At 48.4% G+C, this 27,190-nt stretch overlaps 2 protein-coding genes across 2 annotated transcripts; one reads left to right on the plus strand and one right to left on the minus strand.

The window, feature by feature from the left end:
- Positions 1–583: 583 nt before the first annotated feature.
- LOC138787263 (uncharacterized) lies at positions 584–24,420 on the plus strand. The gene is made up of 6 exons (XM_069964479.1): positions 584–1,573; positions 3,082–3,195; positions 22,439–22,530; positions 22,638–22,791; positions 22,965–23,163; positions 23,780–24,420. The coding sequence occupies exons 3-6, from the start codon at positions 22,479–22,481 to the stop codon at positions 24,248–24,250; spliced, it is 876 nt and encodes a 291-aa protein (XP_069820580.1). The 5' UTR covers positions 584–1,573; positions 3,082–3,195; positions 22,439–22,478; the 3' UTR covers positions 24,251–24,420.
- Positions 24,421–25,565: 1,145 nt separating this feature from the next.
- LOC138786530 (uncharacterized) lies at positions 25,566–26,788 on the minus strand. The gene is made up of 2 exons (XM_069963511.1): positions 26,673–26,788; positions 25,566–26,460 (listed from the first exon to the last, which is right to left on the minus strand). The coding sequence occupies exons 1-2, from the start codon at positions 26,786–26,788 to the stop codon at positions 25,566–25,568; spliced, it is 1,011 nt and encodes a 336-aa protein (XP_069819612.1).
- Positions 26,789–27,190: the final 402 nt, after the last annotated feature.

The following is a 27,190-nucleotide window of genomic DNA, read 5'->3' on the forward strand; positions in this document are numbered from 1 at the left end:
GCATTATCTGTTTGTGTTACTGCATAATTTTTGTGCAGATGCTGCAGTACTGCAATGACACTCCAGCATGTGTGAACACAGCCCTAATTTCTCTGTAGACTTTTGCACAATTAGCGAACCTGAAACACCTGCTTCTGGCCAGTCTGAGATGGTGAATAACGCCCTGCCTCCTCTCTGCATCATCAGCCTGTGCCTAGCAAACACACACAATGTGAGACAGAGGCATGGAATATTTGTCTCCTAAGGTGGGAGAGCAGTGGGAGCAGGAGACAATGTGGATCCGCACAGAGGCCATATTTTTTCACTTCCTGGATTTCTATCAGCTACCAGTGTGGCTGAACCGTACAGATACAGTCAGTTGCGTAGCTATAGGGGTCGCAGAGGTCGCCATGGCGACCGGGCCCCTAGCTACAGGGGGCCCGCTGGCCCCCCTCACCACTTCCTGTCACTCTGCAATACTTCCGAATTAGCTGTGATAATGGCAGCAGGTTGGGAAGAACTGCAGTGAGCTGCTCTATTCTCCTATTCAGGCTCGGACTGGTGTGGGCCCCTCCCCCTTCCTCCTCCAGGCCGGCTGCTGCAGACTCCTGTCACCTGGTCACTCACTGCTTCTATAGTGTGAGCTGGAGTTTCAGGGAGGGGCAGGGAGAGACCAGGTGTGTGACCAGGGAGTGTGCAGCATGAAGTGTAGGGATGCCATCAGGGAAATATTGCTGTTACTGCTGTCAGGGGCCTGGGGACCTGCTGCTGCCTCACATACTGATATGTGGCTAAAAGAACGGCTCCTTGCAAGACAACCGAGGCCGTTCTGTATATCATGGCCCCTCCCCCCTGCACTCTCTGTGGACTCTCTGAAGAAGCTCTGAGCCTCCTGCCTGCCACCCTCCGGCCACCCAGGGTGCTCCCCCACGGAGTAAGGCTGCATTCACACGTTCCGGGAAGTTGTCCGTGCTCACGGATCCGTGCACATGGACAATTTTACAGCCCATTGCTTTCTATTGGGCTATTCAGATGTTCCGTGATTTCACGGATCCGTGATCCGTTCCGTTAAAAAAAAAAGACATGTCATTGCTCGGAACGGATGCACGGAAAGGATTCCCCATAGAAATCAATGACATCCATGTACACGGATGTGACATCCGTGTTCATCCGTGAAAAACACGGATGTGATTTAATCAATGTAATTTAAAATGCTTTAACACAGATCCATGAAACGGACACGGATACAAAACGGATGAGAAACGGACTGTTTTGCACGGATCACGGAGGTTGCTGCCGGACCACAATCACAGACCGGGAAAAACACTGAACGTGTGAATGCAGCCTAAATAATCTCTTAGGTATAAGACACAAAGATGCAGAGAGGCAGCAGACCCCCTTTTCTCTCCTGACCCTCCCCCTGATATGATGTTAGCCTCCTGCTGCTGTGTATACACTGGTATACAGCTCTGCAGTCGGTGCAGAAAAGGAGGGGAGGGCCTACAGGCTGTAAGGTCCAGAATAGGAGCAGAGAAAATGGACCTGGATGGAGACTTTACAAATGGACCCCCCAGCTTCAAGTCCTTCATAAAAAGTAAGTGTGTGTATTTGTGTCTCTTTGTCACCTGTGTGTGTTTGTGCATGTCATGTGTTTATCTGTGAGTGTGTGAGTACTATAGATGTGAACATATTATACTTACTGTATATGTAATCTGCATGTGTTTTTAGCTGTGTTATGTTTGTGCATAGCTGTGTATATATGTCGTGCAGCGTCTTTGGGTCCCCCGTTGAACGCTTCTGCTACCACTTGCAAGACGGAGTAATCTCTGCAGTGATCGCATGCTTAGCCGACCACTTACTGAAGTGGAGCATTAATGCGGCCAGTGATTTGCTGAGTAGGCGGTCACTGCTGAGATGAGTCCGTCTTGCAAGTGGCAGCAGGAGTGGGGACTGGGACCTCGAGAATGCTACAGGAGGACCTTGGGGGAGTGCAAGGAAGTAGTAGGCGACTCTTTACAATGTTCTATATAAGGGCAGCAATATATTAAAATCTTTTGAGGGGCGGAGTACCCCTTTTTTATTTTCTGATACTGAGGGGGCACTGTTTAGAGCAGAGATGGGGAACCTTCGGCCCTCCAGCTGTTGCAAAACTACAACTCCCATCATGCGTGGACAGCCAAAGCCTTCCCTGGTATAGAGGAATAGGGCCCCTCTATTGTTTGAGGTACTATATGGGGCCAATATCTGGAAACTATCTACAGTAAGGTGTTATATATGGGGATTCAACTACTGTGTGGGGAACTATTATGGGGGGTAATTACTGTGTGGAGATCCTTTAAGTTTAAAGAAAACCTGTCAGCCCGGCTAAGGTGGCGAAGCGACCATCCCTTGCCCCCCACCCACCCCCCCGGTGGTGCCCGGCATCCTTAACCTTTCCTGCATGTCGCTCCTGGACCCTGTCCCGGGGCAGAATAATCACGGCCCGAAGCTGAGCGCACGCGTTGTCCAAATCAATAGAGATGAGTCCGACGTCCATAGAAAATGACTGAAGCAGGCTTGCAGCATGTGTCTCTTCAGGTTGCTTAACTACTACCCACATCATGCCCTGCAAACACTTCATGATGGGGGTTGTCGTTTTTTAGTCTTCGTCTCTCCAGTTTGCAGCACTACAACTCCCATCATGTCCTGCTGGTAACTCATGATCAGAGTTGTAGTTTTGCAGTCTCTGTTTCTCCATGTTGCAGAACTACAATCCCCATCGTACCCTGCTGGCAGTTAATGATGGGAGTTGTAGTTTTCAAGCTGGAGACTCAAAAATTGTGAAGCAATGATTAGGGAATGACACATAAATTATAGTGGACAGTGGCACAGTGCATGAGGGGGCCAGTGACAATTCATTAGGACACAGTGGCACATCAGGGGGCGTCACCTTAGAGTAAATGAATGGGTCTGATAGAGTGGGATTGGGGGGGCAAGCTAAAATTTTGCACCATGGCCCATCATCCTTTAGCTACGCCCCTGGATACAGTAATACATTGTATAGACACATCTATATAACTTTTAATGTACTTTTAATAAAAAACAAGTTTTTCTTATCCGCAGTTCCCCTTTAACTCTCTGGTATTCTGGGGACCTGTGGCTTCCAAAGAGTTCCACTGACCCTGCAACTGGAGGGATTCTGCATGGGCCCCCATCCTTGAAGGACTGGCACCCATGGTAAGAAAAAAATCCTCCCCCAGACAGGTTTTCTGGGAGGGCAGAAAAATGATCTAAAGAAGAGTTCTTTCTGTCCCACACCTAAAGGATTTGAGTGGTTTGGGGCCCACTTTACCACTGGAATGCATTAAAGGAGAAGTCTGGCAACAATTCTTTATTAAAGTATTGTTTTTTTTCCCCCAAAAGTTGTACAAATCATCAATATACACTTATTACAGGAAATGCTTATTACATGCTTTTTTCCCTGCACTTACTACTGCATCAAGTCTTCACTTCCTGGATAAAATGGTGATGTCACGACCCAACTCTCAGAGCTGTGCAGGCTGTGGCTGCTGGAGAGGATGATGGCAGGGGGACACTGAGGGACACAGGGCACTGGAGGGACACTGAACATCCCTCTGCTATCATCCTCTCCAGCAGCCACAGCCCGCACAGCTCTAGGAGTCGGGTCGTGACATCACCATTTTATCCAGGAAGTGAAGCAAAACAATACTTTAATAAAAAATTTTGCCAGACCTCCTTTAAAAGGGAACTCGAGGTATAGGTAAAAAAAACAAATAAACCTGATGCTGATGATAACCCAGTTTTGAAACGACCAAAATTTCATTTGTTTTGGGGTCTTAGGTCTGTATTTTATGGTTGTACTGTACTTCCTGGTTGAGCAGTTGATCACTACTACAGGTTCCAGAATTCATTCCTTTCCCTAAGCTGTTCATCACAGTCCCCCACCCTGCCCATTCCCCACCTAAATCTGTTGCAGAACATCTAGACTGTGTTCCCACATTGCAGTTTCATTGTGTTTCTGAATTAATTGTAGTACTGTAGAACTGTACAATCATTGTAGAAACATTGTAGTACCACCCACACAACACACTGTATTCTTTACCTGTAACGCCAATATTGGAATAAAGTAAATAACTTTTTGAATTTCACGCACATATTATGATCAAGCATCTTTTTCTTTGAAGTTGAGCCCACAAAAAGGACTTTATCAGATATTATTTTACATGGGATATACTGTTTATACCTTGTTTTTTTCTCCAAGTGGAATTGGCAGTGCCGGCTGTAACCCTCTGTGCCATTTTACATCATTTAATTGTGTTACTGCATAATTTTTGTGAAGATGCTGCAGTACTACACTTAAACTCCAACAGGGCCGGACTGGGACTGAAAATAAGCCCTGGCATTTTAGGGCACACAGGCCCACACGCCGTGCGGTGATAAGTTATGAGACAATGTTGTGTGTGGAGCATGGCTACATGTTGTATCATCACAGCCGTGACTGAAATTACAGATAATAACTCAGTAAATGTGGTCAGAAGCTTCTGTCTCTGTACTGTGTAGCTGAGCTGCAGTTACAGGTCCTCACCACTACACAGTGTACAGAGACAGAAGCTTCCAGCCCCAGTTACCATGCTGAGTTTAACACCATCACCGCATACTGACTAATACCACCGCATACTGACTAATACCACCACATACTGACTAATACTATCGCATACTAATACCACCGCATACTGACTAATACCACCAGATGCTGACTAATACCACCACATACTTACTAATACCACCAAACACTGACTAATACCACCACTTACTGACTAATACCACCGCATACTGACTAATGTCACCACATACTGACTAGTGGTGTTAGTCAGTATGTGGTGGTATTAGTCACTATGTGGTGGTGTTAGTCAGTGTGTGGTGACATTAGTCAGTATGTGGTGGTATTAATGTCACCACATACAGACAAATGTCACCGCATACTGACTAATACCACCGCATACTGATTAATACCACCACATACTGACTAATACCTTCGCATACTGACTAATACCACCGCATACTGACTAACCCCACCGCTGCTACTGAATAACATCCACTGTACACAGATCACTATCACCTCATACAGTCATATAGAGGTGGATGCCGCTTTACACAGGTTCTGTACTCCATATACATTACAGTGCAGTTAAATCAGGTGATTCACAGGGGACATCTTCTCTGATCAGAGTTCTTCCCTTTTCATTTTCTTCTCCATCTGCCCTGGGCCATTAGAACTTCTCCGAGCCACAAATCCACAGAATCTGCCAGACAGACATATTAGGCTCCTGACTCCGGCACCAGCCTCATCTCTCTACACACTGCACATCTGTATTGTCCCCTTTACACCTTCGTTTAGAGGGTAGGCTGACTCTATGTGATCCCCTTATAGTATATGGCCCTCCTCTCTGTAGCCCCTCCTTATAGATAGCCCCCTTATAGAAGGCCCCCCATGCTGTCCCCCTTATAGATGGCCCCCTATGTTGCCGCCCCCCTTATAGATGGCCCCTCCTATGTTGTCCTCTTATAGATGTCCCCCTCTCCCCAATGTTGTCCCCTAATAGTCTCCCTATGTTGTCCCCCTTTCCCCTATGTTGTCCCCTTTTAGGCCCTCTCTCCCCCTAGGTTGTCCCCCCTTATAGATGGCTCCTTCTCCCCCTCTTATAAATGGCCTCCTCTCTCCCCATCCCTTATAGATGCCCCCTTCTCCCTCCCTCATAGATGCCCCCTTCTCCCTCCCTTATAGATGGCCCCTTCTCTCCCCCATCCCCTTATAGACGGCTCCTTCTCCTCTCCCCCCTCCCTTATAGATGCCCCCTTCTCTTCCCCCTCTCTTATAAATGCCCCCTTCTCCCTCCCTTATAGATGGCCTCTCCCCCCCTATAGGTGGCCCCTTCTCTCCCCTTCTCCCTCCCTTATAGATGGCCTCCTCTCCCCCCCCCTTATAGATGCCCCCTTCTCTTCCCCCTCCCCTTATAGATGGCCCCTTCTCTTCCCCCCTATAGATGGCCCCTTCTCCTCTCCCCCCTTATAGATGGCCCCTTCTCCCCTCTTAAAGATGGCCCCTTCTTCTCTTCCCCCCCCCTTATAGATGACCCTCCCCCTTATAGATGTCCCCTTCTCCTCATCTCCCTTATAGATGGCCCCTTCTCCTCTCTCCCCTTATAGATGGCCCCTTCTTCTCTTCTCCCACCCCATTATAGATGGCCCCTTCTCCTCTCCTCGCCCTCTTATAGATGGCCCCTTCTCCTCTCCCCCCTTATAGATGGCCCCTTCTCCTCTCCTCCCCTTATAGATGGCCCCTTCTCCTCTCCCCCCTTATAGATGGCCCCCTCTTCTCCCCTTATAGATGGCCCCTTCTCTTCTACCCCCCTTATAGATGGCCCCTTCTCCTCTTCTACCCCCCCCTTATAGATGGCCCCTTATCCTCTTCTACCCCCCCTTATAGATGGCCCCTTCTCCTCTTCCCCCCCTTATAGATGACCCTCCACTTATAGATGGCCCCTTCCCTACCCTTACAGATGGCCCCTTCTCATCTCCCCCCTTATAGATGGCCCCTTCTCCTCTCCCGCCCTTATAGTTGGCCCCTTCTCCTCTCCCCCCTTATAGATGGCCCCTTCTTCTCTTCTCCCACCCCATTATAGATGGCCCCTTCTCCTCTCCTCTTATAGATGGCCCCTTCTCCCCTCCCCCCTTATAGATGGCCCCTTCTCCTCTCCCCCCCTTATAGATGGCCCCTTCTCCTCTCCCCCCCTTATAGATGGCCCCTTCTCCTCTCCCCCCTTATAGATGGCCCCTTCTCCTCTCCCCCCTTATAGATGGCCTCCTCTTCTCCCCCCTTAGACGGCCCCTTCTCCTCCCCCCCTATAGATGGCCCCTTCTTTTCTTCTCCCCCCTTATAGATGGCCCCTTCTTTTCTTCTCCCCCTCCTCATTATAGATGGCCCCTTCTCCTCCCCCTTATAGATGGCCCCTTCTCCCCCCTCCTCCTTATAGATGGCCCCTTCTCCTCTCCCCCCTTATAGATGTCCCCCTCTCCCTTATAGATGCCCCCTTCTCCCTCCCCTCCCCTTATAGATGGCCCCTTCTCCTCTCCCCCTTATAGATGGCCCCTTCTCCTCTCCCCCCTTAGAGATGGCCCCTTCTCCTCCTCTCCCCCCCTTATAGATGGCCCCTTCTCCTCTCCCCCCCTCCTCCTTATAGATGACCCCTTCTCCTCCCCCCCCCTTATAGATGGCCCCCTCTCCCCCTTATAGATGGCCCCTTCTCCTCTCCGCCATTATAGATGGCCCCTTCTCCTCTTCTACCCCCCCCCTTTTAGATGGTCCCTTCTCCTCTTCTACCCCCCCCCCTTTTAGATGGCCCCTTCTCCTCTCCACCCCTATAGATGGCCCCTTCTCTTCTTCTCCCACCTTATAGATGGTCCTTTCTCCTCTCCCCCTCCTCCTTATAGATGGCCCCTTCTCCTCTCCCCCTCCTCTTTATAGATGGCCCCTTCTCCTCGCCCTTATAGATGGCCCCTTATCCTCCTCTCCCCCCCTTTAGAAGGCCCCTTCTCCCTCCTCCCCCTTATAGATCGCCCCTTCTCCTCTCCTCCCCTTATAGATGACCTTCTCTCCCTTATAGATGCCCCCTTCTTCCTCCCTTATAGATGGCCCCTTCCCTCCCCCCTCTCTTTATAGATGGCCCCTTCTCCTCTCCCCCCTTATAGATGGCCCCTTCTCCTCCCCCTTATAGATGGCCCCTTCTCCTCCTCTCCCCCCTTATAGATGGCCCCTTCTCCTCCTCTCCCCCCTTAGAGATGGCCCCTTCTCCTCCTCTCCCCCCTTAGAGATGGCCCCTTCTCCTCCTCTCCCCCCTTAGAGATGGCCCCTTCTACTCCTCTCCCCCCTCATAGATGGCCCCTTCTACTCCTCTCCCCCCTCATAGATGGCCCCTTCTCCTCTCCCCCCCTCCTCCTTATAGATGACCCCTTCTCCTCTCCCCCCCTTATAGATGGCCCCTTATCCTCCTCTCCCCCCCCTTATAGATGGCCCCTTCTTCTCTCCCCCCCCCCCCCACACGTGCAGAGCAGATAAAAAAAAAAAACAACTTACCTAACAAGCCGTTCTTTTCCTGCAGCCTCCATCTGATGCATGGCTGCTGGGGGTGTTGCGTCCTATCCCTGGCATCGCACGTATCATAGAGCTCTCTGTGGGCCTGTGGCGCGACTTCCGCCACAGAGGGGAAGACGCGGCCACAGGCCCACAGAGAGCTCTATGATACGCGCGCTGCCAGGGATAGGACGCAATACCCCTGGCAGCCGCGCTTCAGACAGGGGCTGACAGGAGCATTGTTGGCCCCTGCTCCTCCTGGCCCAGTGAATACTTTTCCATACGGTGGGGGAAAGGAGTTGCCGGGTCAGGAGGAGCACGGGACCGCATTTGCCAGAAGTGCCCTATGGCCAGTCCGGCCCTGAACTCCAACATGTGTGAACATAGTCATTTTTCTCCCTGGATGTCAATCAACTACCAGTGCGGTAGAACCACACATATATAGACATATACACTACCGTTCAAAAGTTTGGGGTCACATTGAAATGTCCTTATTTTTGAAGGAAAAGCACTGTACTTTTCAATGAAGATAACTTTAACCCCTTAAGGACAGAGCCTGAAATGGCCTTAAGGACCGGAGCAAATTTTATGAATTTGACCAGTGTCACTTTATTCATTAATAACTTCGGGATGCTTTTACCTATCCGGCTGATTCTGAGATTGTTTTCTCGTGACATATTGTACTTCACATTTCTTGTAAATTGGAGTCGATACTTATAACGAATCTTTATGAAAAAACCCAAAATAGCGTGAAAAATTGTGAAAAAATGCATTTTTCCAACTTTAAAACTTTTCTGCTTATACAGAAAATGGTTATACCACATAAATTATATATTAAATAGCATTAGCAACATGTCTACTTTATGTTGGCGGCATTTATTAAACTATATTTCATTTTTTTTAGACAATAGGAAGCTTAAAACATTAGCAGCAAATTTCCAAATTTTCAGTAAAATTTCAAAATCAGATATTTTTAGGGAACTGTTCAGGTTTAAAGTGTATTTGAGGGGACTGTGTGTTAGAAAGCCTCACGAAGCACCCCATTTCAGAAACTGCACCCCCTAAACTCTGCAAAAGCACATCCAGAAAGTTTTTTAACCCTTTAGGGGAGTCACAGAAATAAAAGCTAAGTGTGTAAGAAATTTGAAAATTTTAATTTTCTGTGCAGAGATTTTATTGTAATCCAATATTTTTCATAATTATAAACCTATTACCAGAGAAATGCACCCCAATATTGATTGCCCCATTTCTGCAGTTTATAGAAATACCCCATATGTGGCCCTATTGCGCTATTTGACGCAACCACAAGCCTCAGATATAAGGGAGCGCCTAGTGAATTTCAATGGCTCCGTTATTTTTGGTCATTTTTGACTGTACCACTTCAGGTTGGCAGAGGCTCTGGGGTGCCAAAACCTAAAAAACACCCCTAAAGGGACACCATTTAGAAAACTACACCCCTCAAGGAATGTAACAAGGGGTGCGGTGAGCATCTGGACCCCACAGGTGCTTCACAGATTTTCCAAACAATATGGCTTGATAAAAGACTAAAGTATTTTTTACACTAAAATGTTGTTCTAGCCTTCAATTTTTCATTTTCACAAAGGGATAAAAGGAAAAAAAAAACACAAAACATGTAGCACAGTTTCTCCCGAGTACGGAAATACCCCACATGTGGACATAAAGTGCCAAGCGGGCGCAGGACGAGCCTCCAAAGGGAAGGAGCGCCAATTGGCTTTTGGAAGCTGGATTTCACTGGAATGGATTTCAAGGGCCATGTCGCATTTACAGAGCCCTCGTGCTGCCAAGACACTGGAAACCCCCCACAAGTGACCCCATTCTGGAAACTACACCCCTCAAGGAATCTAACAAGGGGTGCAGTGAGCATATGGACCCCACTGGTGACGGGCACAAATGTGGAAAAATGTGACGTGAAAGTGAAAATTTTCATTTTTTCACTTTCATGGCACAAATGTGCCCGTCATCCAGGGGTCCATATCCTCACTGCACCCCTTGTTAGATTCCTTGAGGGGTGTAGTTTCCAGAATGGGGTCACTTGTGGGGGGTTTACAGTGTTTTGGCAGCACAAGGGCTCTGTAAATGCGACATGGCGTTCATCATCCATTCTAGCCAAATCCAACCTCTAAAATCCAAATGGCGCTCCTTCCCTTCGGAGGCTTGCCCTGCACCCACATGGCGCTTTATGTCCACATGTGGGGTATTTACGGACTCGGGGGAAATTGCTCTACACATTTTGTGTGTTTTTTTATCTTTTAACCCCTTGTGAAAATGATAAATTCAAGGCTAGACCAACATTATAGTGTAAAAAATTTAATATTTCATTTTCACGCCACATTGTTCCACATTTGTGCCCGTCACCAGTGGGGTCCATATGCTGACTACACCCCTTGTTACATTCCTTGAGGGGTGTAGTTTCCATAATAGGGTCACTTGTGGGGGGTTTAACTGTCTTGGCAACACAGGGGCCTTTTGAATGCAACATGGCCCCTCGAAATCCATTCCATCCAAATCCAGCCTTCAAAAACCAAATGGCGCACCTTCCCTTTGGAGGCTTACCCTGCACCCGCATGGCGCTTTATGTCCACATGTGGGGTATTTCCGTACTCAGGGGAAATTGCTCTACACATTGTGTTTTTTTTTATCTTTTAACCCCTTGTGAAAATGAAAAAATCAAGACAAGATCAATGATTTAGAGTAAAAATTTTAAAAAAATTACACTAAATGTTGGTCTAGCCTTGATTTTTTTCCATTTCCACAAGGGGTTAAAAAAGAAAATGAACACAAAACGTGTAGGGTAGTTTCCCCTGAGTACGAAAATACCCCACATGTGGACATAATTTGCCATATGGGCACAGGGCAAGTCACCAAAAGGACAGAGCGCCATTTAGAGGCTGGAATGGGGGATGGAGGCCATGTCGCAATTACAAAGCTCCTGTGCTGCCAGAACAGTAGAAACCCCCGACAAGTGACCCCATTATGGAAACTACACCCCATAAGGAATCTAACAAGGGGTGCAGTGAGCATATGGACCCCACTAGTGATGGGCACATGTGTAGGACATGTGCCGTGAAAATAAAAAATACCATTTTTTTCATTTTCACGTCCCAAATGTGGCCGTCACCAGGAGGCCATATCCCCACTGCCCCCCTTGTTAGATTCCTTATGGGGTGTAGTTTCCAGAATGGGGTCACTTGTGGGGGGTTTCTACTGTCCTGGCCGCACAGAGGCTTTGTAATTGCATCATGGCCTCCTCTAATGGGAATGGCAGCCATACCTATTTAGCTGGGGAAAAGGGACAATTCTAATTTATTTGGGGGTATTAGGCCAATTATTAGTTTATAAGGTTGGAAATGACAGGTGTCCATCAAATTCAACCTGTGTTGATCCAGAGGAAGGCAAAAACCCCTCGTGAGGCAGACGACAGTAGCCTCATCACAGGGGAAAAATTCCTTCCCGACTCCATAATGGCGATCAGAATAATCCCTGGACTAACGTGACCCCTGAAATAGGAATAAGGGACAGAATTTAGATAATGTAGAACCCCAATGACGTGTGGTGCGCCTTGGAGCGATCCAGTATGCAGAGGCCGGGGGGATCAGGACAGGTGTCACACTGGTAAATGGTGTCCTTCCTGATCCCCCTGTTACCCCACACTCTGCACTTCTTCTGGGGTCTCCTGTTCTCCAGTGTGGGGGACGTCACCTGGAAAATGTTGCCCTGGTGCGATACGGGGTCCTTCATATCCAGAAGCGCTGGGTCCGCTCCATGGCTGCTAAATATTAGGGCTCTATTACTACTTCTGATATGTTCGGATCGTGCCGCAAGCTACAGTAGCTCGGGCAGCGAGGGACCGGAAGAGGGGGTGCTGGTATAAAAGTTATCCCCGTACGGGTGGTGGTGACCTTTATCCAGCAGTGGGAAGATCAGTTCCCGGACGATCTCCCCACTAACTCCGAGGATGGGGGGGGGAAGGGGGCATCTGGGGGCTGCATTCGAGTGTCCCTTCCTTCATACACTCTAAGGGTACGTGCACACTGCGGAATCGCGAAGGATAACCCTTTGTGCATTCCGCAGTTGGCACCCGCCGGCGGACTGATGCAGGCGCACGTCTCCGTCCGTGTCGTAGACTCCATTCTATGCACGGGCGGATTCCGCTCTGCGTCCAACGTGTTGATGGAATGACGGATAATGGAATCCGCCCATGCATAGGATAGAGTCTATGACACAGGCGGAGACGCGCCCCTGCATCAGTCCGCCGGCGGGTGCCAGCTGCGGAATGCACGAAGGGTTATCCTTCGCCATTCCGCAGTGTGCACGTACCCTAAATCTGTAAGTGTACCCTGAGGTACTCTCACAGAGTTTGTAGAATTTCACGCCATACCGTCATCTCTTATTGGGACGGTACTGGGGGGGCAGCGTACGCTACGCTACTCCCAGACACGTCACTGGATGATGAGGATGAATGGAGGAAAGAAGGATCCCCCCAATTCATCCTCACTGTCTGTTTCGGTGTCGGAGGCAATAATAATGTATGCGTCCGACACCGAAAACACCCTGGGGGCCATCTTTATATGGGGATTGGTATATGGGGTATGTAGTGGTGTAGTGTCAAACTTTATTCAATGTAGTGTGGTGTAATGTAGTGTTTTTTTACGTGTTTTTTACAGTAAGTATAAAAAAAAACCTACGCCAAAAATGGTGTTGCTGATGAATGCCGCACCTATGTTCGGCACTTATAAGCAGACCGTGGCAGTAGGATATAAAAAAAAAACACCCTACGCCAAAAAGGAGGAGTTGCTGATTAGCAGCGCACTTTCGTGCGATGCTGATCAACACTCAGCGGCGATAGGGTGCGGAAAATAGAAAAAAAAAAAATTGGGAAAAAAATTTTTTTTTTTACTACATTCTGAACATCCCTGTAGTGGCTGATACGTGTATTACACTTATCAGCCGCTAGGGGGCAGCAGAGCGCAAGATCCGAAAATAGACGACGCTGGAGCCGGAAAAATACGAAAATAGACGACGCTGGAGCCGGAAAGAGACGATCGGGACTCACGGAAGAAGCCGAAGATGAAGAGGACGCCGGGAACCCGGAAGACGCCGATCAGGACCCCGGGACAGGTGAGTAATGTACAAATACCTGCTCCGGACCCCTCAGCTACCTAGCTGAGGGGTCCGGAGCAGGTATTTATTACTTGTGGGGACTTTGATCGCCGTGAACGGCCGGCCGGCTGGCCGGCCGTTCACGGCGATCGGGACGGTGGTACCGTGACCACCATTACTTTTTACAGTAATGGCGGTCGGTGCCGTCCTCGGACAGCACCGACCGCCATTTTTTTCCGGGTCATCGGGCCACCGATGGCCCGGAAAGGTTCCGATCGCCGCTATGGGCTTATCAGCCAATAGCGGCGATCGTCGGCATGGGGGGGGTTAACAACCCTCCATGCCGACAGGGAGAGATGGCCTGCTATGTATTATAGCAGGCTATCTCCCCCGATCGGGACCCGGCCGGCCGCGGCGCCCGTTTAAAGGGATGACGTACCGGCACGTCATGGGTCCTTAAGTGACAGTGATCCATGACGTGCCGGTACGTCATGGGTCCTTAAGAGGTTAAACTAGTCCTAACTTTAAACAAATACACTCTATACATTGCTAATGTGGTAAATGACTATTCTAGCTGCAAATGTCTGGTTTTTGGTGCAATATCTACATAGGTGTATAGAGCCCCTTTTCCAGCAACTATCACTCCAGTGTTCTAATGGTACAATGTGTTTGCTCATTGGCTCAGAAGGCTAATTGATGATTAGAAAACCCTTGTGCAATCATGTTCACACATCTGAAAACAGTCTAGCTCATTACAGAAGCTACAAAACTGACCTTCCTTTGAGCAGATTGTGTTTCTGGAGCATCACATTTGTGGGGTCAATTAAACTCTTAAAATGGCCAGAAAAAGAGAACTTTCATCTGAAACTCGACAGTCTATTCTTGTTCTGCTATTCCATGCGAGAAATTGCTAAGAAATTGAAGATTTCCTACAACGGTGTGTACTACTCCCTTCAGAGGACAGCACAAACAGGCTCTAACCAGAGTAGAAAAAGAAGTGGGAGGCCGCGTTGCACAACTAAGCAAGAAGATAAGCACATTAGAGTCTCTAGTTTGAGAAACAGACGCCTCAGAGGTCCCCAACTGGCATCTTCATTAAATAGTACCTGCAAAACACCAGTGTCAACATCTACAGTGAAGAGGCGGCTGCAGGATTTTGGGCTATAGGGCAGAGTGGCAAAGAAATAACCATATCTGAGATTGGCCAATAAAAGAAAAAGATTAAGATGGGCAAAAGAACACAGACATTGGAGTTGTGTTGTGGATGGATGAATCCAAGTTTGAGGTGTTTGGATCACAAAGAAGAACGTTTGTGAGACGCAGAAAAAATAAAAAGATGCTGGAAGAATGCCTGACACCATCTGTTAAGCATGGTAGATGTAATGTGATGGTCTGGGGTTGCTTTGGTGCTGGTAAGGTGGGAGATTTGTACAGGGTAAAAGGGATTCTGAATAAGGAAGGCTATCACTCAATTTTGCAACGCCATGCCATACCCAGCGCTTGATTGGAGCCAATTTCATCCTACAACAGGACAATGACCCTAAACACACCTCCAAATTGTGCAAGAACTATTTACAGCAGAAACAGTCATCAGATCTGAACCCCATTGAGCTGCTGTGGGAGCAGCTTGACTGTATGGTACGCCAGAAGTGCCCATCCAACCAATCCAACTTGTGGGAGCTGCTTCTAGAAGCGTGGGGTGCAATTTCTCCACCTCACCTCAACAGATTAATAGCTAGAATGCCAAAGGTGTGCAATGCTGTAATTGCTGCAAAAGGTGGATTCTTTGACGAAAGCAAAGTTTTATGTAAAAACAATGTTATTTCAAATACAAATCATTATTTCTAACCTTGTCAATGTCTTGACTCTATTTTCTATTCATTTCACATTGTATGGTAGTGAATATGTGTGACTTTTCATGGAAAAGTCTAAATTGTTTGGGTGACCCCAAACTTTTGAACGGTAGTGTACATAGACACTTCTTTTGAAAAATGTTTTCCCTATCCAGAGTTCCCCTTTAACCCTAGTACAGACATAGCCTTTCTAAAGAAACAGAACCCTACCTCAGAACTTCCTTTACTCTGGCTCTCAGAAGATCTAACTTGTGGAGAGGGAGGAAACAAGATTAAATCCTTAAATCTAAGGGCCCTTTTAGATTGAAAGATTTATCAGCCGCTGAGGTCGCAAATGAGCCCCGATCAGCAAAATTAATTATCAGTCACACATGTTTACACAGGAAGATATGTGGCCGACAATGATAAATTTTAAAGCTTGTTCTCAACAGAAGATCAGCTGAGCATCGGGTGGTTTCCTGATCCTCAGCTGATCGCCGTCACTTTTACACAGGCAGATTATAGGCCGCAAGAGTGTTCCTAGCAACTAATTGATAATTGTCCTGTGTAAAAAGCCCTTAAAAGTACCCTTAAAAAGGCGCAAATCTGACTTGGAGTACAGGAGGACTTTTCTAGATTTATCTCCAGCCACAGACCTGTAAAAAAAATCTTCTGAACGCTCTTGGTCTGTTGTACCAACTCCCTCTTTGAGGAACTTACTATGAGAAAATCATCCAGGTAGGGGACAATCACTTGTACTCCCTGACATGGGCCATCACTTCTGCAGTAATTTTGGGCTAGACTGAAGAGCAGGGCCTGAAACTGGAAGTGATGAATTCCCCATTCCATCCAAACTGCCACCTTCAGTTACCATAAAACAATTGTTTGAGAGATTCAGGATAGCTGACTGAATGGTCTCCATCCTAAAGTTTTTGTAGAGATCTTTACAGCTTTTCCCCAAGCATCGCCTGTTAACCTTTCCTTCACTCTGCCCTCTACCTATATTTGTCATGCCATAGCAATTGGGTGCTTAAAAACACCATTTGGTTTACTTCTCCCTGCACCTACCTATTACCATTTGTCTGCAAAGAGTAACAGTAAGGTTGTTTATGCCCTCCCTCTTACAGATTTGACTTTGAGTCCTAAGGTCCTAGACCCACTTGGCAATGCATTATCATACATTTTGGACTGGAATACTTGAGAATACTTATTTCCCTTCTTGCCCTATAACAGCACCCTTGGAGAGCACCTATGTCCTCTATGCAAGACTGGAAACAGCCACCAGGAATTTTGCATTAATAGGCCAGACTAACTATCATCCCCAGTTCTGTTTCTAGTCTTATCAGCAGTAGATAGTGGGTGCAGGTCTACCCCACGTTGAAGAAACCAGGAAAGTTTGTGAAGACTGTGGGCACCTGGTTTTATGTACTTCACAGCATCTGGGACGCCCAGCTGGTATACCCCTTTTACATGGAAGCTGCCTGGCAGCCTGGTGTCCGGATCCTCCACTGCTGGAGCCATGTCTCACTGGGTTCCGGAGTGCTTTTGGTCTTCTCTGGCAGTTGTAGTGTCTGTCTGGGGCACTTGCACAGGAGGCTGCCATATGTCGGGTGTGACACACTTCCGGTGCCACAGCATCTCTAGGCCTCAGGCACCGAGGTACATTGGGACCTGGGTAGGCTTCACATGTCTGCAATGATCAGTGGAGGAAACCAACAGGGGGTGGGGGAGGAGGAGCGTTTCAGGATGCTGGCACGGTGGGAAGATTTAAAAAAAGCATGCTCGTTTGGATTTGGCTCCTCGACAAAGCAGTCAGCGAAACACGTTGTGGAGTGTGGAGGTGGTGGAGTCAGGACGCATGGCCACTGGGTCTGTATGCACATATGAGAGGTGGAACTTGTGACTGTGTGGGGATGGTCTAGCAACACACATAGGTTTTGGGTGTACTTACAGCATAGTGGTTTACAACACACACCCACAGGCATTGTGCATTATGCAGTGATAGTTGTTTTTCTTATATGGATATCTATGGGCATGGACAGACAGTTAATGTTGGTTTGGATTTACCTGCTTACAATTTATACTAGAATGGGCATTGTGCAATAAGACCAATTATTACACATATTACATACACTTTCAGTCCGGTTACTGTGGGATTGTGCAATGTATTTACACACAATCATTGTAATGCTGATTCTTTGATGCATGGTATACTGCTAGTTTGCTCATGTAGCATCCACTTGGAGTATATTGATATATAGATTTTGTGTATGATCATGTACTAATTTATCATTTATTTTTGTATATCATGTAAGAACTGTTACCCCCACAACATCCAGTTGTACCTTGTTTGTAAATTTAATGTTCCTGATCTCCTCCTATGGTGTTTTTAACACGTCGAGGCTGGGTTCACACTACATATATTTCAGTCAGTATTGTGGTCCTCATATTGCAACCAAAACCAGGAGTGGATTGAAAACACAGAAAGGCTCTATTCATACGTCCTGTTCATGTCCTTAATTGCGGATCCGCAATAATATAGGACCAATGTATTTCAATGGACCTATACACACATCCGTGGTGTGTACAGGTCCGCAATCCGTTCCGCAAAAAAAAAAGGACAGGCCCTAGTACGGACTGCGGACCCACCCAATACAACTCTATGGGGTCCGTAATTTTTGCTGATGTGCTCAGCAAACAATACGCACCCGCAATCCGCAATCCGCAAACAGGCGGGAGAGAACCAGGAAGTGAAGAGAAGATGGACGTTGAAAAGTTGATCCTGCTTGTGCAGGATCGTCCCTGTTTGTGGAACAAGAAAGACCCCAACTACTATAATAAGTAGGTTTGTGTGTGTGGGGTGTAGATCGGCTCCCCCCTGCAGGATTTGGGGGGGTCGATCTACACTGCAGACAGCCCGGGACCCCTGTCATCGGTCCCGGGCTGCCTGCAGCCGCCATTGCTATGCCGCTGTCAGAAGTGACAGCGGGCATAGCCGGTATTCATTGGTGGTACAGTGGGGGTGTAGATCGGCTCCCCCATGCAGGATTTGGGGGGGCCGATCTACACTGCAGACAGCCCGGGACCCCTGTCATCGGTCCCGGGCTGCCTGCAGCCGCCATTGCTATGCCGCTGTCAGAAGTGACAGCGGGCATAGCCGGTATTCATTGGTGGTACAGTGGGGGTGTAGATCGGCTCCCCCATGCAGAATTTGGGGGGGCCGATCTACACTACAGACAGCCCGGGACCCCTGTAATCGGTCCCGGGCTGCCTGCAGCCGCCATTCATATGCCGCTGTCACTTCTGACAGCGGGCATTTAAATGGCCCGGTATTCATTGGTGGTCAGTGGGGTGTAGATCGGCTCCCCCCTGCAGGATTTGGGGGGGCCGATCTACACTGCAGACAGCCCGGGACCCCTGTCATCGGTCCCGGGCTGCCTGCAGCCGCCATTGCTATGCCGCTGTCAGAAGTGACAGCGGGCATAGAAATGGCCATGTTCGTTGGTGGTACAGTGGGGGTGTAGATCGGCTCCCCCATGCAGAATTTGAGGGGGCCGATCTACACTACAGACAGCCCGGGACCCCTGTCATCGGTCCCGGGCTGCCTGCAGCCGCCATTCATATGCCGCTGTCACTTCTGACAGCGGGCATTTAAATGGCCCGGTATTCGTTGGTGGTCAGTGGGGTGTAGATCGGCTCCCCCCTGCAGGATTTGGGGGGGCCGATCTACACTGCAGACAGCCCGGGACCCCTGTCATCGGTCCCGGGCTGCCTGCAGCCGCCATTGCTATGCCGCTGTCAGAAGTGACAGCGGGCATAGAAATGGCCATGTTCGTTGGTGGTACAGTGGGGGTGTAGATCGGCTCCCCCATGCAGAATTTGGGGGGGCCGATCTACACTACAGACAGCCCGGGACCCCTGTAATCGGTCCCGGGCTGCCTGCAGCCGCCATTCATATGCCGCTGTCACTTCTGACAGCGGGCATTTAAATGGCCCGGTATTCATTGGTGGTCAGTGGGGTGTAGATCGGCTCCCCCCTGCAGGATTTGGGGGGGCCGATCTACACTGCAGACAGCCCGGGACCCCTGTCATCGGTCCCGGGCTGCCTGCAGCCGCCATTCATATGCCGCTGTCACTTCTGACAGCGGGCATTTAAATGGCCCGGTATTCGTTGGTGGTCAGTGGGGTGTAGATCGGCTCCCCCCTGCAGGATTTGGGGGGGCCGATCTACACTGCAGACAGCCCGGGACCCCTGTCATCGGTCCCGGGCTGCCTGCAGCCGCCATTGCTATGCCGCTGTCAGAAGTGACAGCGGGCATAGAAATGGCCATGTTCGTTGGTGGTACAGTGGGGGTGTAGATCGGCTCCCCCATGCAGAGTTTGGGGGGGCCGATCTACACTACAGACAGCCCGGGACCCCTGTAATCGGTCCCGGGCTGCCTGCAGCCGCCATTCATATGCCGCTGTCACTTCTGACAGCGGGCATTTAAATGGCCCGGTATTCATTGGTGGTCAGTGGGGTGTAGATCGGCTCCCCCCTGCAGGATTTGGGGGGGCCGATCTACACTGCAGACAGCCCGGGACCCCTGTCATCGGTCCCGGGCTGCCTGCAGCCGCCATTCATATGCCGCTGTCACTTCTGACAGCGGGCATTTAAATGGCCCGGTATTCGTTGGTGGTCAGTGGGGTGTAGATCGGCTCCCCCCTGCAGGATTTGGGGGGGCCGATCTACACTGCAGACAGCCCGGGACCCCTGTCATCGGTCCCGGGCTGCCTGCAGCCGCCATTGCTATGCCGCTGTCAGAAGTGACAGCGGGCATAGAAATGGCCATGTTCGTTGGTGGTACAGTGGGGGTGTAGATCGGCTCCCCCATGCAGAATTTGGGGGGGCCGATCTACACTACAGACAGCCCGGGACCCCTGTAATCGGTCCCGGGCTGCCTGCAGCCGCCATTCATATGCCGCTGTCACTTCTGACAGCGGGCATTTAAATGGCCCGGTATTCATTGGTGGTCAGTGGGGTGTAGATCGGCTCCCCCCTGCAGGATTTGGGGGGGCCGATCTACACTGCAGACAGCCCGAGTTCTCTTTTATCGGGCTGCCTGTATTGACTGATTGCAATAGGCTTCTGAAGGAAGCTTATAGCAATCAGTGCTAGAAATGAATAATCTTTGCAGTACCTAGTGCAGGGGTAGGGAATCTTAGCGTGTCAGCTGTTGCTAAACTACAACTCCCATTATGCATGGACAGCCAAAGCTGTCTATGCATGATGGGAGTTGTAGTTTTTAATCAGCTGGAGAGCCAAGGTTCCCTTTCCTTGCACTAGGTACTGCATTGTTCACTATGAGCAGTATTGTACAGTAATGTATAAAACACAAACATAAACACAAACCTACATGAAAATAAACTCTGTGAAAAAATATTGTTAAACACACCCCCTTTTCATAAAAGTCTCAAGTTTTTAATTAAAATTTTGTTATATAGTGTATATAAATATAATTTAAAGGGAACCTGTCAGCCCCCGTGCCTGGGCACAGCCCGGCCGACCCCTCGCTAGAGATCCCCGTGCACGAAGTCCCGTCTCTGGACCCGCTCCTGTTGCCGAGATATCACCGTCTGAAGCACAGCGCGCGCGCATCAGAGATGAGTCCGACGCTCATAGAGAATGAATGGAGCCGTCATTCTCTATGAGCATCAGACTCATATCTGATGCACGCATGCTGGACTGCAGACAGTGATATCACGACAATGTAAGCGGGTCCAGGAGCGGGACTCTAGCGGAGTCGTCCCTGGTGCGCAGCAGGGAGAGGCGCAGCAGGTAGTCACCTGGGCAGCTTTCCATCACTTGTCTAGTCACCGATCTGTCCCTGTCAGCATACTTGGCAGGGGTGAGTGACAGGGAGAAGCACCATGGGCCTCTCTGCCTGTCACTCATCCCTGCCAAACGCAGACAGGGAGAGATCGGTGACTAGATAAGTGATGGAAAGCTGCCCAGGTGACTACCTGCTGCGCCTCTCCCTGGTGCGCACCAGGGACGACTCCGCTAGAGTCCCGCTCCTGGACCCGCTTACATTGCCGAGATATCACTGTCTGAACCCCAGCGCGCGCGCATCGGACCCACGGATATAACGGCGCCGGCTCGTGGAAGACTGTGTTGTGGTCCGTTTTTTGAAACGCGGCCCGGTAACCGTGTAAGGCGCCGTTCTATCCACAGGTACCGGGCCAGGGCTGAAGCACTGGAGGTGGATGACACGGCACCATTGGTTCTAATGTAGCCGCGTCATAGAGGGGAGGGGATCGGCCCGCTTCCATTGCTTCAGCCCTGGCCCGGCTCTGTGGATAGAACGGCGCCTTACACGGGGTTAAAAAAGCTAATGTGTAGGTAGTCCAAAGCTGGAAACATGGTCTTCTACCAGCTCGTTATTCCAATCGTATGACCAATGTTAACTTTAGGCAGGGCTATATGATAAGTCAAAAGTTGAATAAACCAACGGGCCCACTTTAAAGAAGTCTGGCAAGACCCATTTTTTAATCAAAAGCTGGGGAGGTGGAGTACACAGTAAAACCTCGGTTCCCGAAAACCTCGGTATTCATACAATTCGGTTTTCGAACTAAATTTCCCCCTGAAGTTTTGCTCGGTATCCAAACAAAACAAGGGGCTGAACTGATGTTCGGGAAAACTGAGAGGCAGGAGTGGGCGGCTATTTAAAATTGCCGCCGCGCTCCTGCTCCACTCAGCTGCGGGGGACACCCTGTAAAAAAGTGGGGATTCCCGTCATTATGATGGGATTCCCCACTTCTTTATACAAGGTGTCCCCGGCAGCTGAGAGGAGCAGGAGCACGGCGGCAAGTTTAAATAGCCGCCCGCTCCTGCCTCTCACTGCGAGGAAGCCCTGAAGCTGGCCTCACTGCTACCTGCACTTACCTGTCATTCGATTCCAGCTCTTCCTGTATGGTTCCCCCACAGCCGCACGCATCTGCCGTTCTGCATGCGGCCCCGCTCATCAGCTCCTTAGCCGCTTCCTCCTGCTGCTACCCGCCGCGTCTGCAGGATGAAGGAGAGTCTGCAGACGCAGCAAGGACCAGCGGGTGGAAGCAGTTTAGGAGTTGGTGAGCGGGGCTGCTGGCAGAACAGCAGCTGCGTGCACCTGCGTGGGAACCATACAGGAAGAGCTCCGGGCCAGTTGGGGGGGGTGGGGGGTGGGGAACGTGGAATGACAGGTTAGTGCGGGAGCAGTGCGGCCGGCTTCTTTATAGGGAATCCCCCGCAATGAGAGGCAGGAGCGGGCGGCTATTAAACAATTAGCAGAAGTTATTAATTTAAAAAAAGGACCATGATAAAATAGTCACTCTTGTTATTTTGTGTATTGTTCAGAAATGTTCGGGATCGTGTGTGGGAGGAGATAGGGGATAACATGTTGTGCCAGCAGTGGCGGAGAGCCTCCACTAAACAAAAGGAGGACCTGAGTAAGTACCCTCATATTTTTGTTAAACTTTTTTTTTTATGTATTTTGTTGTTTAGTTCAAGCATTTTTACAAATATTTTAAAATTATTCTTTTCTTTTTCATTTTAGTAAAATGCTTAAAACAACGCTGGTATACAAGCCGCGATCAGTTTAGACGTGAGCAGTCCGATAAGGGACGGAGTGGAGATGGGCAAAAAAAAAAAAGAGAATACATGTTTACCCAACAACTCATGTTCCTAAAGCAGACGATGGAAGTTGGGACGTAAGTAAAATATGATTTTTTATGGCGCATGGGACTATGCAAGGCTGTAGCGCAGCCCTTGCAGCCTAGCATAGCTCCATCTACTAAATGAACAATACTTAAAATATCTTCAGGCACAACAAACTTTAGTTTTTTAATTTATCTAAAAGGCTTGGTATTCATTTCAATTGCAGAACTTCAGATAATTTGGAGAGGCACACAGAATCAGATTGCGAATCTGGAGAAACTTCAACTGAGGCTTCGGTTGAGCCCCCTGGATCTGTCTCCACAGAGCTGCCCAGTTCACCAGTAGAGGAAGCAGCAGAACTACCAACTCGCAAACGAAAACGGTCAACAGCAGTACAAGAGATGGGAAAAGAAATAGAGGGAAGGGTAAGATTCTTATAACAATTGAATAATGTCTGCCTGAACTATACCACTTTACCTTTTTGTGTGAATTATAGATAACATCATTTGTACTCATTATGGGCCAGGAGTTTGTAGAAATGTCCCTGCATCTGATAATTGCACCCTGTAAAATTGCACAGAAAAACACCTCTAGGGTAACTTCAAACGTACCGGATCCGGATTACTGATTGGCTGATGAGGAGCTTCACACAGCCGCGGCGCCGAGCAAGTAATGTATGCTCGGGGCCGAGGCTGTGGGCGGGTGGGGGTTAAAGGGGCCGGGTCCCATATCTGTAGCAAAATGAAAATTCAGCTGCGGGTAGGGGACCCCATAGAACTTCTCTATACCCTGATCCGGTATGTGTGAAGCTACCCGTAGGGGGATTTGTCAAACTGTTGTAAAGTAGAATTGTCAATCAGATTCCACCTTTCATTCTTCACAGATTCTTTGAAAAATGAAAGGTGGAATCTGATTGATTAAAATCAGATTGGTTGTAATCTGATTAAAAAGGACGTTGTGTGAACAAAGCTGACAGTAGTAGATCAAGTTTACGAAAATAATGTTTAATTTCTCATGTTCTTTCTGATGTTTCTCCAATAGGTGCTGTCTTTTCTGGAAAAAAAACCACCACTAAGCCAAGAGGAGAGTTTTTGTAAAACACTCCAAGAACTGATTAGAAGAGTGCCAGAAGAAAAAAAGTTAAAGTGCCAGCTGTCTATCATGGGACTTGTGGACATATTCTCAGGCCCCCAAGACCCAAGCCCTGTAATTAGATACATAGACCAATTTTGCATTGGAGAAATTCAATCTTACCCCCCCCTACCCCAACAAACTCAAGCACACCACATCCACTACCAAAATCCCTCCCCCACATACCAGCCATCTATCCGCCACACCCCAAGCCCCACAGTACCACCTGCTCTATATGGCTCAGTCTATACCAACAGGCCAATTTCAAGCCACGAATGGCCCACAATTCCATACGGTCACAGTCCTACACTGCAGCAGCAGCAGCAGCAAGCACAACTGGAGCAGCTTAGTGCCCCTCCCTCTGGTCAACATGACATGTAGTTATCTGCTATAACATTCTCTTTGAGTTACATTTTCTTTGAGTTTAATATTGTTATAAAAATTTAACAAGTTATGTTCCCATTATGTATACACTCTGTCTGGGGTTCCCTCAGCCTGCAGCACTACGTAATTACCGTACTAATCACGGCCGTGATCACTACGGTACTTAAATAGACTAAACATAGACTAAAGTTTGTTTGAAAAATAATTTTATTGAAAAGAAATTTTACGACTAAAGTTTGTTTGAAAAATTTATTTGTCTGTGATTATTTCTAATCTTGAAATGATAATAACATTTTTAAATTAACGCTACCACAGTTGAGCTGAACTCGAGCATGCTTTGTTCTCTGCAGCCGCACAGGAAACTCACATGTCTATTTTGTGCGGCCGGTATTCATTGAACAGTGGTGCCACACAATAGGTTGTAAAACACAATGTGAAGTATGGTTGACGGTTGAACTTTACTCTGTCTGCTATGGCGAATTGGAGTTCGGGCACACCATTCCAAATAAAAATAAAATGATGCCCACCCAGCCAAACGGTGAACATCACAGAGATCGGCTGTTGTTTCACACAGCAAACAGCGGCCATACAGCATGTGAACTTGGCCTAAATCATAATGTCAAGGAAAGATGGATGCAGTTCCAACAATCCGTTATGATTCAAAAACTGAGTGTTCTTTTTTGATGGCTATAGTAATCAATAAAGTGTACCTGTCACTTCAAAAATCTTTGGACATGTCAAAAGTTTAGATCGTTCCATGTCTGAGTGTTTTTAGGTCCATTCCGATTGGGAGTATGAGCATGGAGAGGACAACCCTGCAGCACGCCATCTCCCCGATCTGTGTTAGAAAAAAGCAGTGTTTTTTTTCTAACACAGAGTGGGGAGAGAACGCGCTTTGACATGTCTCTATAAAATGTCAAAACTTTTTTGACACAACAAATACACTTTAATGGTGCGTTCACACCTACAGGATCTGCAGCTGATTTTCTGCAGCAGATTTCATTTAAATAACTGAAAACAGCATGAAATCTGCTGCAGATCTGCTGCAGATCCTGTAGGTGTGAACGCACCCTAAAACAGCATAGTATAGGTGGACTGCAGGGTCTCTCATCAGTTGATGAGGTCTTAGTTGATAATTGTGTCCACAATACCCCTTTTTATAAACAACATGGGTAAAATGGACACAAATATCGTAAGCTCGCAACCCACGTCAAGGAGCCTCATCTCTTGCGAGTCCCTAACTAACTAATAACACAGGAACACAAACTGACTAACTAACTAATGACCAGATGCAGCAGTCCAGATACCAAGACTAATGAATGGCATCCATTTGCCAGGAAACAGCTCCCTCCGGCGACAGAAAGTAATCGGCAAAGAAGTCCCGAACAGCCATTCCTGACGATCCAGGTCTTCCTCGCACGTTCACCTCAATCGGAAAGGGGACTGAAGTCATGGTAGAGTCCAACTCCGGGTCCACTGCAGCTTCATACATCCGAACGTAGTTATGAAGTATGACACATGCTTGAATCACCTTCCTAACGTTGTCCGGATTCAATTGAAGCGCCGACTGGAACACACGCCACTTGCTACTTAGAATCCCAAAAGCGCACTCAACATACCGCCTCGCACGGGTGAGACGATAGTTGAAAATGCGCCTCCGGTCATCCAAGCCACGCCGAGGGAAAGGGCGTAACAAGTGGGTCTGCAGGCCGAAGGCTTCATCAGCTACAATGACATACGGAGCTGGAGGTCCCGATGATCCTGGCAATGTCTTGGAGTCTGGAATAGAGAGCTGGCCGGAATGAAGCAACTCGCTCATTCTGGAAGCTCTGAAGACGCCAGCATCTGCAGAACTCCCATAGGCCCCTATATCCACAATTACAAACCGGTAATCGCTGTCAGCCAAGGCCAACAGGACCACCGAGAAATACTGCTTATAATTGTAGTATAGGGACCCTGAGCGAGATGGCTTTTTGACACGGATGTGCTTTCCGTCCAGCGCCCCGATGCAGTTTGGAAACTGCGCTGCGGCAGAGAATCCATCAGCAATCCGGATCCAATCTTCAGGCTTGGGTGGTGGCATGACTGTCGCTCTCAGACGCTCCCAGATGACATCACAGGTACTTCGTACGATCATGGCTATCGTGGAAATACCCAGGAGAAACTCAAAATGCAGGGAGGCAAAAGTGTTTCCAGTGGCCAAAAATCTAAGGTGAAAAAAAAAATTCATTAGTTGTGTAACATGGCAATGGACTGAGCTCACACATGGCTTCTTTTTTGGTATTTTATGGCCAAAACAACAGGAAAAACACATGAATAAAGAAACATAAACACCAAAAAAACACTGTGTGAACACAGCCTATGTACAGTATAGGTTTGCACATAGTACAGAACATGAAGCAAAAAAAAGGTTTCTTACCTGAGTGTGACAATCAGCCGTTCCTCAGGGGTGATCGCCAGCCGCATGTCTGTGTCCTGGTAGATGAGCCCGGGACGAAGATCACACAGCAAGCGGTCAAATGTTGATACAGACATACGACAGTATCTAAAGAATTGCTCCGGGTACTGCCGCAGGTCCCAGTAGAGCTGGTTAAAATGTCCCCTTTGTGGCCGCAGAGAGACTAGGGGATGCACCCAAAATCTCCTCCTCCTAATCCTCCTCCTCGACTCCTCTTCCAGCCGTTTACGCCGTCCAAAAAGCCGATACAACAGCCAACAAAGGAGAGCACCTTCAACAGGATCACGCTCCATCAAGACATCCATCTTCACAGAGAAATAGACGCAGGAAACCGCAACTAGATCAGCAGTGGAATCCGACAGAACTTTCTCTCAGCAAAGTGAACCAGAAATGGCAAGGGATAATGGTTGCCTAGCGATCAAGTGACCTTTTTTTTTTATCAACTAGTTTTATTAACCACAACTTTTTATTTAACCACA

This window comes from Dendropsophus ebraccatus, chromosome 3, assembly GCF_027789765.1.
Source record: "Dendropsophus ebraccatus isolate aDenEbr1 chromosome 3, aDenEbr1.pat, whole genome shotgun sequence".
NCBI lineage: Eukaryota > Metazoa > Chordata > Amphibia > Anura > Hylidae > Dendropsophus > Dendropsophus ebraccatus.